General features: G+C 28.8%; 2 protein-coding genes across 2 annotated transcripts; both read right to left on the bottom strand.

Moving 5' to 3' along the window:
* Positions 1-5,743: 5,743 nt before the first annotated feature.
* On the bottom strand, positions 5,744-9,358 carry LOC130828182 (putative UDP-glucuronate:xylan alpha-glucuronosyltransferase 5). Its single transcript, XM_057694026.1, has 2 exons — positions 7,923-9,358; positions 5,744-6,934 (listed from the first exon to the last, which is right to left on the bottom strand). Exons 1-2 carry the CDS (start codon positions 8,722-8,724, stop codon positions 5,979-5,981), a joined length of 1,758 nt encoding a protein of 585 aa, XP_057550009.1. The 5' UTR covers positions 8,725-9,358; the 3' UTR covers positions 5,744-5,978.
* Positions 9,359-11,248: 1,890 nt separating this feature from the next.
* LOC130828181 (uncharacterized) lies at positions 11,249-11,876 on the bottom strand. Its single transcript, XM_057694025.1, has 2 exons — positions 11,584-11,876; positions 11,249-11,488 (listed from the first exon to the last, which is right to left on the bottom strand). The coding sequence occupies exons 1-2, from the start codon at positions 11,796-11,798 to the stop codon at positions 11,356-11,358; spliced, it is 348 nt and encodes a 115-aa protein (XP_057550008.1). The 5' UTR covers positions 11,799-11,876; the 3' UTR covers positions 11,249-11,355.
* Between the last annotated feature and the right edge of the window lie 2,460 nt (positions 11,877-14,336).

The raw sequence follows: 14,336 nt of genomic DNA, 5'->3' as shown, positions 1-14,336 counted from the left end.
TTAATATTTCTGTTTTAATAAAACTTACCTTTTTGTTTATTACATTTGTATTTAAATATAAATTAGTGATTGAAAACTATAGTTTTGTGCATGGATTAGATCTATTCAAAAGACTATACAGTAATTTTTATTTTTACGTCATTTACAATATGATGCATTAAATATTAGTACAATTTCCACTTTCAATTATTGAACTTATATAAATTAAAAGTCTAATATATCCGTACATTGTACAGGCACATATACTAGTTTGTGTTATTTGCACCTCCAAATTCGTATCAAATGTAGAGAACACTTATAAGAGAACACTAGAGTATCATACATTTTATTAATTTTATTGTATAATAGCAAAAGGCAATGTGATTGTGAGTAAGCCATTTATCCTTTTTTATTGGAAAGTATTAATGGAATTTGATTGATTTGCATTTTTTGACTTACCATATTTACACATTTGCATTTTTGGAAAAATTTATACATTAATGGATGCAATAAATCACAATTATTCCAATTACACTATTATATATAAATGTACAGTTTAGAAAATTATACTAAGAAATGATAAAAAAATGGAATGACACTGGTGGAAAATTATACTGCAACATAAATTACATTCATTTCAAGTATACTGCAATTTATTAAATTAATAGAAATACATAATTGCCCTCTTTCTAACAATAGTTATTAAAAACTTAAATGATATAAAATTCATTTAATTGATCATTAAAATCAGTCATTCACATTGTTAGACTACCATGATAACAATTTTGAATCTTAGGAAAAACGTCAAAAATATTAAACCAGATGACAATTATGGAAACAAATAAAATGCAAAAAAAAATTAGCCAACTTCAATCAGTGTGTAGGCAATCAGACTATCTTAGTTACCAAATATAGTGTAATAAAAATCAATCAACTAAAAATATTGTCTGATTTTCTGTAATGTAATTATTCCTTTATAAAAATAAAAATATATAAACACTTTCATGACAAAAATTACAATATAAATAACCCCATATGGCTATTTTAATTATTTGCGCATACCATTTCTCTTCTCTGAATTTTAGTGTTGTTTAATAATTCTTCCGTTCCTTTTTGTTTGTCCACTATAAGTTTTTCCACTTTATAAGAGAGAAATTTAAATTTGATTTTTGAAATATATATTCAAGACAAAATATGTTAATGTGGGATCTTGTTAGATTTGTCTTGATGCAAAGAATTTTAATATATAATTTTTACAAATTTTTTTATTATACGTACTATTAGATATCGAGGCTCAAAATTTACATTGAAATACGTGAAAAAGCAAAATGGAAAAATAAAAAGGAACAGAGGAGTAATATTTTCTAGAATCACCATGAATTTCAATTACATTCAAAAGATTTATAGTGACAAAGGAACATGAAAAATTAATGACTATTAATAAAAGTCGATGTATTAATGTATCGATGCCCGGTTGGTTCTTTAATCTATCTCACATACACAAGACTAGACATAGTAAACGCAGCGACCATTGCGTATAAATTAATGAGTGATCCAAACAAGTATCATTTAGATAAACGATTATCAAATACATCAAAGGTACAAAGAGCAATTGAATCATGTACAAAACAGAAGGAAATTTCAAGCTTAAAGGTACACATAAGGTGTCTGGGTCGAAAGCATATATGACCATAAAAGCATAAGTAGATACGTCCTCTAGCACTAAAAGTTGGCTATAATAGCATTATCCTCGGCAGAAGCAGAGTACATTACTACTATAAGTGCAACATGCGAATAAATCTAGTTCTGAAAAATACTAATCGATCTGCAACATAAGTAAGAAGATCAACCAACAACTATATTAAACGAAAACACGTCGAATAATAGCAATGACCAAGAATTCATTATTTCATAACAGATCAAAACACATTGAGATACAACATCATTACTACATTTTGCGAGTTGGTCGACAAGAAAGAGATTAAGCTATAATTTTGCAAGATAATAGAGCAGCTAGCACACATATATCTTCACGAATTCCATATAACCAGAAAAGTATATCGTATTCAGAAGAAAACTTTAAGTACAATAATTTTCAGATTAGGATGTGTATTTGAATTAATATATCCAGAAAATCTAAAGAAAATATCTCAAGAAATATCTAGATATTAATAAGCCACCTAGAGTTATCTAAATTAGCAACTTGAAGTTTCATCTCAAAAAAATTAGCACCTTGAAGTAGAAATGATTAGAAATGTATCACAAGTACTAACCGACGTACTAGCACTATAAATACATGGTTGTGGTAATGCTTCATCAACCAATAATAAAATCGTGGAAAAATTGTTTCTAAAAAGCTAATTTTTTGACCATCTGCAAATAAAGGGGTCAACGTTTCAGTTATTCAATAAAAAGATAATATTTGTCTCATTTTTGCAAATAAAGAAATAGCAGGTAACGCAACCCTACTGTGACCGGTTAACTCGAGTTCCTTAAAAAAAACCAGAAATAAAGTTCTTAAAAAAGGCCCTTGTATACCTCTATCTCCATTGCACTTATAAGCTAAACTCATCAAGTAATCCATGGACAAATCATCTGGATCTACCTCCATTATTCTACCAAAACCTCCAACATAATTAATACTAGCTTTAGCTTCCTTGAATTTACCCCCATACCAAATTCTAATAGACACCTTTTCATTTATTATGTTCACAATTACACAAAAATTTTAATTTCTAATATGTTTAACCAAATTCCACCATAAGATAGTAAATTCCAACAATTACTAAGCAAATCAACAATTATCAATAATAAGACATTAATTGCAGAATTTTAGAGTTAGAAACTTACTTAGGTTGTGATAAATTAGTGGAAATCAACTTTATCTAGAAGTGCATTTGTGTTGCCATTAGAGAAGAATTAAAGGGATCGATTTTTTGGGTTGAAGATGCAGCAACTGATTTGGCCGAGGGTTGAAGATGCAACAATTGGTTTTTTCGTGGGTTGAAGATATGAAATTAAGGTGGAAGATGCAGCACTGTTTTCGTGAGTTTGCAAGGGAATTGGAAGATGTTTGTGAATTTTGAAATAAAGTGGTGATGACAGAGACAAATATGTATGGGTAGGTATGCGAAATAAATGCTAATCGGTTACCAGTAAACTATCTCTTTAATTGCAAAAATGAGACAAAGGTTGTCTTTTTATTGAATAAATGAAACGTTGACCCTTTATTTGCAGATAGTCAAAAAATTGGCTTTTTAGAAACAATTTTTCCTAAAATCATATCCATTACTAAATACTTTCCACTTCTTCTCCTTTAAAACAATATTAAACAACTATAACCCTATAACATTTTCATATAAATTAAAAGTGTGTTCCTACAATCAGGGCCGATCCTTAGATAATAGGGGCTCGAGGCGAAAAATAATTTATAAGCTCTAATTTTTTTCAAAGGTATGGGCCCTAACTATATCACTCCTTCATTCCATATTACTTACTATTGATAATGTTATTTCTTCAAATAACATGTTACTATCAGATAGAATTAAAATAGAACGAAAAAAATATAAAACATAGGTAAAAAGAATTTAAATCTATAATGTTGGAAAAGAAAAATAAAGTATGCACCAATACATAATATAAAATCAAACAAAGATATTTCTAAGGTCAATTTTCAATGCAAAAATCACTAACATAACAATGTCTAAATCAAGAAAAGTTTTCTTATATTTGCAGAGCAATTAGTTAAATGAATTTGCATTTTATTGACAGAGACAAGAGAAAAAAATATAATTTGAAAAATAAAATTACACAACTTAAAATCCACTTATTCCTGCAATAAATCAAATATTTTATCAAAATATTAAAACTTCAAATGACCACATAAAAGTTCATATAACAAATATACAACTCTATTTATTATCAAATAGTAGTGTAAAATATTACAATTCACAAGTTTAGGTCAAATCAATAAATATAAAATTAGTCAAATAAACACAAAAGCAATGTATTATAAAAATAATAGAAGGAAATAAATAGAAAAAATCATAAATTTTAGGGATTTAGTCACACAACAAGTAATAATATTATAATTGCTAAATAATATTTTAAAATATTATAATTGTCTAATGATAGAATGATAAAATGATTTATATTAGGTATTTATATATTCTCTTAGTGCAAAACAACGATAGTAGATTCGTTCAATTCAGTAAGCAACAACATACACATTGTGTCCAATTTTGACCGTATATGGTTTGTGTACATAATTGTTCATGTTCTTTTTCCATAACCATATTTACTTTATAATCATTTTTCACAATTATTAAATGACAAATAATACAATAAATTTAACAATTTGATTGTAATTCTTGATTTTATAGAATTATTATTTTAATTCAATTTTAATTAAAAAATGTATTTCATATACAATAAATCATGATTTTTTTGTTTTTTATTGTTCTCATTACATAACCATTTTCAAAACCCTTAATACTTAAAATCTTAAATTTATCATTATAATAATAAAAAAATAAGCATAACATGAAACAATGCTTCATGATGCAAAGAAGACCACCAAAAACCTAGATTTAGTGACGAATTTAGAATATGAAAAATGTGGTTCTTTCTATATTTAAATTAATTTGCAACATTTTATATTTTTTTTTTATTCTAATCAATTTACTACATTTTCATATTTAGACATGATTCTCTTTACTCTCTTTGAATTTTCATGCATGTATTTAGACTTTCTTAAAACTTTACACACAATTTTGTTTTATTATCTTATCTCTCCAACAAATCAATAATTTTCTATAAAAAGTTTATTTTGGTAGTTGCTACAGTGTTATTAACACCAAGATCTATTATTATAATACTCCATTATTTATCATTACAATAAAAAAAAATCATTAAAATAATTTAAAGCTATAATATACGGCTTACGTAACCTCTACTAAACTTGAAATTGCATTCACAAAATTCATATTATTATTTGAAAGTTATAATGAAAAAACCAATATTTCTAATTCGTAAAAGTATTTACGAGGAATATTTTTCTAATAATACCACTTCAGTCGAGCCATGAATGTTATAAACAATGAATTCTATTTTCCAAATAGCAAATACGAAAAATTGGAAAATAGTTATTACAAATTATCATATGATTTAATCTGGATAGATGATTTTAAAAAAAATTAATTTTACATATGAATTATATTTTACATTTCAAATAAGATCAAATTTGATTTTTTAAATATTTATTAAAGATCCTATTGGTTCAAATATTTTACATTATTAAGGGGAGTATATATTTTACATGAATTTCAGCTAAAATAATTATGACATGAATTTAATCTATCTTACCTAATCTATTATGAATTTTAGTTCAATTTAATATTAATATGTCCCTTCAAAAGTTAATCTAAATCCAAAAGAACAAGAACCTAAGATTTTTCGACTCGAATTTAACATGAACATGATATAATCAACCTGAAGTCAATACAAACCCAAAATAACTATACTTGAATATAACACATAACAAAAAATAACCCGACTAATGGTATAACCAAACTCAATTTGGCATGAAGTATAATCAACTTGGACCTAAAACGTATTTACCTAACGACCGAATAAAAATCTAAATTGAATTTGTCTTGATCCAAAACTGATTGACTCGATATGTCAACCCAATATAAGTCTGCACTCATTTTAAGCCCTAACTAAACCGACTGAGTAATCGAATTTTACAAACGTATATAGAAAGTGGAATAGCAACTAGTCATTAATTAATTTTTCATCCCAAAAATGTTTTGATTAATTTGTTGTTTCTTTGACTAATTTATAGTTTCACATTAGCAATTACATCACTACAACAAAAAATGAAACTAGCATTGATCATTTATAGGTATGGGTTGTCGTCTTTCATCCCTTTTCAGAACCTGACTATAGTTTTTATGAGCGAGATACACTGGATAAGATATATCTGAATGATTGATCATTTATGGGGATGCAAGATCCACATTAATAGACTCCACTAAATGATATTGTCTAGGATCCTTAATCTCAATCATCCAATGCCCATCAGAAAGATTAGCCTGTTTAGCCATTGCTCTTTTATAGCGTACACTTTGATCCTGTTTTACTGTCATCCCACAATATTTTTGCAACTCCTTAGGCATTGTATCATAGAGTTTCCACCATATTTGATGTGCATCATCACTTGCAAATCTATGATATATCTTACTATCCCAATTACAATCATAATCTCTGTAACATAACCATGGCTTTATCCCTAGGAAATGAATCGTGTATCGATCCTTAGGAACAAGTCGATCACTATCTTCTTCGATATAATCCTTCATATAGTTGGCCTTAACCGATAACCTGTGCCACCAAGTGAAAACCTCGTTCAAATATCCTTGGTCACCCCCATTGTACGACATAAGAGTGTAACGTTTGTTCATAAGATAGTTAAAAAAATACTTGGATGGTTCTAGAATCATAATTCCCGAGTTGAATATCAATTTGTCGTTATAATTAGGAGCAGCCGATAGTTGTGGGTAGTTAAAAAGATGGTCTATGTTACGTAGTACTAAGAAATCAGAGTCGATGAACATGAGTTTGGTGTATTCGAACAATTGCCATACTCGAAGTTTGCTATAATTCCACTTGTTATAAGCATTGATTTTGGCATTAGGACTCTTGATTCGACCAATTCGTATAACCTTCCAACCCACGGCTTGTAGGCCTATGATGGAAGTATTAGAAATGGTGTGGCCTGCAAGGAGGACTAGATCTTTGGTGGTGTTTGTTTGGAGGATGCTTTGGGCTAGAGCTATTGCTCCACAAACATAATCTTGGGAAGAGTGGAGAACCGTAACATAAGCTTCTCTTGCTGATCTTGTATCATAATTTTGGACTCCATTTCTCCTTTGGGCTTCTAAGTGTTCATTACCTGATTTGTATTTTGTCGATGAAAATGTTATACGTTATACAATATTGATTACATTTAACTTTTTCACATTTTTCAAATACAATTCGAGTATTAATATCTATAATATTATTGTAAAAATAAAGATACTCTTTCTAATATACTCTTAATAATAACTATTAACAAACATTATCAACGTCTTCACAAAATTAAGAAGCCACTGCATATAATTTAGTAATTTACATATAGTCATTTTATCATAGACACAGATTATTTTAATTTGAAACAAATGGTTATAATTCTTTATTTTATCGAGAATAGACACAAAAGCACAATATATACCTCTAAATTTAACATCTCAAAAATTTGTTTATGCCAGAGAAAATGTAGCACTCCATCATATAAATAATCTAAAAGTAAAATAGTTACATTTTTATTCATCTCATTGAGATTACTACGATTAGCATTTTAAAGGGAGAGATTTAAGATTGATTATAGCAACTTTAATGAGACACTATTGGTAAGTGTTAGAATTTATAAAATGGGTCTGGACAACCCAAACAATAAGAAGAGGTAACTCACATACATACCCGGCCAAATGATGTTCACTACTAAAACTAAATGGTAGTTGTCGGATTCAATTCTCAAATTATAAAGTGACATATTTTCTTCTATTTATAAACTCATAGGGAATGAACATTCAATTTGAGGCTCCTTAACCAATAGTAAGATTAAATGCCCAGTTATAAAGAGCCAACAATAAATCGGACTCTGATACCATGTTAAAAGTTAGAAAATGAGTCTACGCAATCCAAACAAGAAGGAAAAGAAGTAACCTACATACAAACCCAAACCATTTGGTAGTTTTAAAATTTAATCCTCAAGTTTCATAAATTGGCATATTTTGTTCTCTTTCTCTGATGTGGAACAACTCATATATAGATAATAATAGACACTTTTAAAACGTAAGATAGTTAAAAAGCTAAAACATAAGAAATGATAACAACCTAACCTGAATGTGGATGATTTGGATGAGCAAGAGCACAACTCCCCAAAGGCATACTAATAACCTCCTTCAACTTATATATATTTGGTTTATACACCCAATAATCCCCACTATGCCATACCAAATCCTCACACCTAAATAACTCCACCATGGGCTCACACTTAGCAATAAACACAGCATACACATCCTTCCCTTTATTAATCATCCCATTCTCAACCACAATATTCCCAGTTGCCAAACTTACTTGTAATCTATTCACATCTCTGATTCCTTCTTTTCTCCTCTTCCCATTACTATCAACCTCTTCTTGTTCATCCCCACATGGCAGTTTTGCCACCACAACATCTAGCCCAATGTACTTATCTGGCGCAGGCATTGGCATCTTAGGACACAAATCTTCCCCTTGCTGGTTTGTTTCATTTACCCACTTTGGAAACAGTTTATCCCATGTTACATTTGACGAAACTGACTCGAAACTTATGATCATAGACTCTTTAAACCCATTTTGGTGATCTAGATTTTGATCAAAGTTGATGAAACCCAATTTGAAGGATTGGTTTTGAGGCTGTGGTATGTGGTTTTCAAGGATGATCTTGAGCAATATTAATGGGTTTGAATGAAGATCAGAAGCTTGAGGGTGAGATTGTGTTGTTTGGAAGAGGATGGAATCAATGAATTGATTAGGATTGGACAAGATTGTGGTACTAAACTTGAAGATTAAGATAGGAAGGGAAATGAAGAGCAAAAGAAGTATTATGATGTTATTGGAGGAGCATGTTGTTAGTTGGTGTAGCTTGGATAAAGCCATACTAAATGAAACATGGATTCATTTGTTAAATTGGATGGCTAGCTATCTAGCTAACTACTTAAGTGTAGAGTTTTTAATTTCCTAGAGAAGATATTAAGAAATGTGCTTGTGAAGGGATTAGGTGTGTCAAAAGGATTAGCTTTGATAAAGCCATACTATATATTTTTACTTGGTCATAGTCATAGTTATAGTTATCAACTCAGTATTCCACGCAAGATAGAATTATAAGATGGACCGAATTTTCATTTTGTAATCATACACTGAATCAGCTCAATTGTAAAGTTTTAATCAAATAAGTAGAGTCATAACCTAGAATAACTCGTATCTAGATTTCCATACAAGGTTGGTTTTGATTGATGTTTGGTGCATTGTGAAGAAAATAAAAAGGAACATGATCTATAATAGTGCATGAATGCATGTCGTGCACTTGAAGTTGAAGTTTTCTATTGCTTATGATTGGTTAGTTTAATGTCATTTTTATTATTGGTCGGGTGGCAAATTGTATGTTGGTGAACGTGATTGTCATGATTGACTGGCATTTATAAATTAAATCCAGCTACCGAATTAGGTGTACCTTCACTATTGATTCACATAAAAAATATATATTCTATTAAGTCTTTTTAAGATAGTAGCAAAGAGAAAATTAATTGTATTTAAGAAAAAAATAGATAATTAATAATAAATAAAGAGAGTAAATAAATTATGTGATTAAATTTTTTTTAAAAAAAATTAAAATGTATATAAGATTAAAAGAAAATGGTGAAACATTGTTCAAAACTAAAAATAATGTAAAATAAGGGTGAAAACTCAAAATGGAACAAAAATTTCACTACTTGGTGACTAAAAAAATTTCTCTTAAAATGGACAAATCGAGTTGATCTCATTTTGGTAATAGGAAGATTTGAGACAAACAACAAGACATCTCTATAAAAGATGTATAATGTCTTTGGAGTTAAAATATTTAAAGTCAATGCCTTAATTTTGTCTAATAGACTTGTTTTACATATTGCAACAAAGATAATGTTGTCCAATGAAAAACTTTTACATATTCAATTAAATTTAAGAAAATTACCTATGTTACCCTTAAGTTTTTGCACTTTATCAATGATATCCCAAAGTTTTTGATTATCAATGGTACCCTCGTATTATTGAGCGTCTTACAACCGTAACCTTTTCTAATTTTTTCCGTCCAAAATCGTCAAAAGCCATTAACTTTTTTTCTTTTTCCTTTTCCTTTATTTATATTAGTCTCTTAAAAGGGACATTTAGGAAGGAAGAAGAGCAAATAGAAAAAGCTAGCGCATGTATTTAGATTATTGAATCCTTAGTGAGAATGCAAGAGTATTTGTGTAAGTGAAAACTCTTTGTGAGTGAATCTAGCTTTAAGGGTGGTCTTGAGTCTGACAGGATTAATGTAATTATTGAATTCATCATCACCATTAAAACGTGGTTTGCTTGTTTTTCACTTGTTCATATTCTGTGTGTTGTGTGCTTTGTCCTTTCTTCTTCATCCCATCTTCCTTCTCTAATTGTGTGCTCATATTCACAACAATTGATATTAGAGCGAAATTGTATATCCTTGATGTGTTAAAAGTTGTGAATTAATTTAGAAGAGAGGGATGGTAGAAGTGGCCATGTGCTTAAAAGGCTCGTTGAAGCCATTAGAATTTGTTGAAGCCATTGTAGTTTGTTGAAGTCATTGTAGAGAGAATTTCGATGTGTTACCAGAGAGACCATTTGAAATGTGAATTGGAAGATTCATATTTACATTGTGAGAAAGTTTGGAGCGTGATATAATTCCTAAGATGGTGAAGAATTTACTCTTATTGAAGATATTAGAAATGAAGGAGTACACCATCAAGGCTCAAACCGATGGAGTCTTAAAAGTGGCAAATGGATGCTTAATGCACTCAAAGGGTATGATGTGGGCAACAAGGAATATGTGTTGCTAATGAGAGGAGACCTACATCATGTTGAGAGTGGTGCAAAGTTCAAGTCACCTAGACAGATAACATTTATTGATGGTCACTACCATGATTGGAGATGTATAAAGAAAAGTGATGAGAGATTTGGTCTTAAGGGGGAGCCAAGATCCTAATCACCTGTTGTTGCTGAACAGAAGTCACCAAGATGGGTGGCATTTAATGCTAGGATGGATTTGATCTTGAGGGGAAGATTGTTGAGTCGAGTACCAAACTGGTGTAGTGTTAATGATGAGTTTTGGGCACTTATTGGAGCAAGTTTTAGCTTGCATTGATAAGGACCATGACAAGGGTGCTAGGCACATCATTGGCCAAGTGCACTTAAATTACCGCTCGAGTCTATTTAGACTTTAGAGGGCTAATATTATTTAAGAATTAAATCTTATCTTAATTAGACCGCTTTCTTAAGTTTGTTTGATTCACTATGCCCGTCGCTTAGCCTTCCTATTCCTTTAGCGAATACTCCAGTCAAAAAAAAGTTATGAATATTTCTTTGATCATTCTGAATTTACACATATAACTTAAAAAAATACTCTCACATATTAAAGTAATATGTTATGAAATCAAAGAATCACGTGTCACTTCATTCAATATACATAATCGTTTATTAATCAAAGTAGAGTACTTCTGATGAACATAAGTTGAATTTTCAGTTTTCAGGTTTTCTATTAATAAAGAAAATAACAAATAAACATACAGGAACCACTAAAAAAGCTGCAAGCTTCAATAAATCCTCTGTTTCTTTTGAAATCACTCCAATTCTTAACCAATCTCCACTATACCTGATCAATTCAACATTTCAGAACACAATAATAAGATTAAAAAAATATTAATTTTAGAAAGGAATTGGTAATGGTAATGTTAAATTGGTAATTACCCAGCATCAACAAACCCTAATCCCAGAATCGCAATTCCAGATTGAGCTAAAAGCTTTTTCGAATTCTTCAATCCAAAATTAGGGTTTCCTTTATTGTCTGAAGAGTCGGAAAATTGTGGTTTTTTAGAAAATGTTGTAATGAATCTTTGGCTTTTTTCTCTGAAGAAATGGTGGTAAAGCTTGGTGCTTACGAAGGTCTTTCCTGAAAGAAGCATAGTCTTATCGGAAATCTAAGAAATCTGTAATTGTGATAAGTTAGTGGATTTTTTGAAATATTTATTTATGGGTTTTAGCTGCATTGTAGGCCTATGTACGAAAAAAAAAAAAAAAAAAAAACCTTGGTTGTATTGTATATAAATAAAAATATACTTTTTGGTTGTTTACTTTTCATTATGAAATATTTTAAAAGTGAAAAATTTGATTAAGGTAGAATATATTTACGTGAGATTTTATTAGATTTATTTTAATATTAGTAAATTTTTATGATACATATTTAGACATATTTAGGCTGAGTATTTGTTGTGGATGAGTTGAATCCCACTAATCTTTATAAGTAGTGAGTAGTTTATCCGGTATATAGATCTAACTAAACTTCCTATATAATAGAAATCGAATTTGATCTAAAGTTGTTACCTTTGCTTTTCGTTAGAACTTGTCTCATTTAAATTTGTATTGTTTCTATTTATATTTATGACCTACATACATGTAATGTATTTTTTCATCTCATATAAAATCTCAAAAAAAAAAATTATTTCCCCATCAATTGTTTTTGGGCAAAATTTTCGGATTTAATATGTGGAAGTAGAATGTAGATACGGATGGCGGGATGAGTTGTATTGATAATACTCCCTTCAATTTACTATTAATGTCTCATTTGTTTTTTACACTCTATCCAATGCACTTATTCAATTCTTAATATCTTTAATTGTGTATAATTAAAAATTCTGAAAAGTTGATATAAATAATCCTTATATTGAGATGAATCAAACAAGATCTCACTTGACTATGTTTCAACTTATAGATTAATAATAAAATACAATTTAAAAGTAAAAGATGAACAATGTCGAAAAAGCAAATGAGACATTAATAGTGAATTGGAGAGAGTATATTTGATGCTAGTTTGACTAAAGTCTAAACTTTGAAGTACTTCAAGATTTTCAACTCCCTCTTTTTCTTGTTTTACTCTTTTTTAACCCAATCCTTAAAGTTCGCCACCCCTTTTCATTTTTTCGCCACCCCCCTCTAAAATTACGTATTTGCCCCTGTAGTTTAAAAAATTACAAAAATGCCGCTCCTTACAAATTTCTTATTTATAATAATAATAATAATAATAATAATAATAATAATAATAATAAAAACAACAATAATAAAATTAAATAATAATAATAAATAAAATTAATAATAATAATAACAGTAATAATAATAATAATAATAATAATAACAATAATAATAATAATAATAATAATAAAAACAACAATAATAAAATTAAATAATAATAATTATTATTCAAAAAAAAAAAAGTTGAGTCGCCCAAAATTGGGCGACTGAACCATGGTCGAGTCGCCCAAAATTGGGCGACTGAACCATGGTCCAGTCGCCCAATTTTGAACGACTGAACCATGGTCCAGTCGCCCAATTTTGAACGACTGAATTTTTTTTTTTTTCTTTTTGGAAAATAATAATAATAATAATAATAATAATAATAATATTAATACTAATAATAATAATTTATAAATTAATGTGGTCTATTAGCTCAGTTGGTTAGAGCGTTGTACTATTAATGTGAAGGTCACAGGTTCGAGACTTGCACAAGCCATTATTTAATAATTATTAATTTTTTATCATAAATATGATAAAAAATTAATAATTATTAAATAATGGCTTGTGCAAGTCTCGAACCTGTGACCTTCACGTTAATAGTACAACGCTCTAACCAACTGAGCTAATAGACCACATTAATTTATAGATTATTATTATTAGTATTAATATTATTATTATTATTATCCAAAAAGAAAAAAAAAAAAAAAATTTGAGTCGCCCAAAATTGGGCGACTGGACCATGGTTCAGTCGCCCAGATCTGGGCGACTCGACCATGGTTCAGTCGCCCAATTTTGGGCGACTCAACTTTTTTTTTTTTTTTTTGAATAATAATAATTATTATTTAATTTTATTATTGTTGTTTTTATTATTATTATTATTATTATTATTATTATAAATAAAAAATTTGAAATGAGTGGCAAAATTGTAATTTTCAAAAAATCAGGGGCAAATTCGTAATTTCATTTGGAGGGGTGGCGAAAAAATGAAAAGGGTGGCGAAGTTTAGCAACACCCTTTTTTAAATGGTTTGTTTTACTTTTCATAATAAAGCACTCAAATACTTATATTTTTTTTGTTTGAAAGAGGCACTCAAATATTTTACCTGGAGTTTATTCTCTTATGAGACAGTTAAAACCCAATTTGCATTTGAAGTGAATTTTTAAATACTTAAGAGTGAGTGTTTATTAATTAAAATGACATTTTAACATATAAAATAATGTATCAAATATTAAATAACTAAAATTAATGTTCTATTTATCAAAACGTCAATTTTTAAGCTTTAAAATAGTGTGTCAACTATTAAAACTAAAGTAAGTGTTCTATTATTTAAATATCAAATTTAAGATTTAAAATGAAATGTTAACTATTCAATAATTTAAGTGAGTATTTTATATATAAAAGTAGATGTTTTAATTAATTTAATTGGGTTATTT

Source organism: Amaranthus tricolor, chromosome 12 (assembly GCF_026212465.1).
Source record: "Amaranthus tricolor cultivar Red isolate AtriRed21 chromosome 12, ASM2621246v1, whole genome shotgun sequence".
Classification (NCBI taxonomy): Eukaryota; Viridiplantae; Streptophyta; class Magnoliopsida; order Caryophyllales; family Amaranthaceae; genus Amaranthus; species Amaranthus tricolor.
The sequence above is the reverse complement of the archived record's forward strand: the minus strand, read 5'-3'. Positions and strand labels throughout refer to the sequence as shown.

Coding starts and splice junctions, on each gene's coding strand:
- LOC130828182 (XM_057694026.1), bottom strand. CDS start 8,724: ATGGCTTTATCCAAGCTACACCAACTAACAACATGCTCCTCCAATAAC. Junction 6,935..7,922: donor TCCAAATCATCCACATTCAG/GTTAGGTTGTTA, acceptor AATACAAATCAG/GTAATGAACACTTAGAAGCC.
- LOC130828181 (XM_057694025.1), bottom strand. CDS start 11,798: ATGCTTCTTTCAGGAAAGACCTTCGTAAGCACCAAGCTTTACCACCAT. Junction 11,489..11,583: donor TTAGGGTTTGTTGATGCTGG/GTAATTACCAAT, acceptor TGAATTGATCAG/GTATAGTGGAGATTGGTTAA.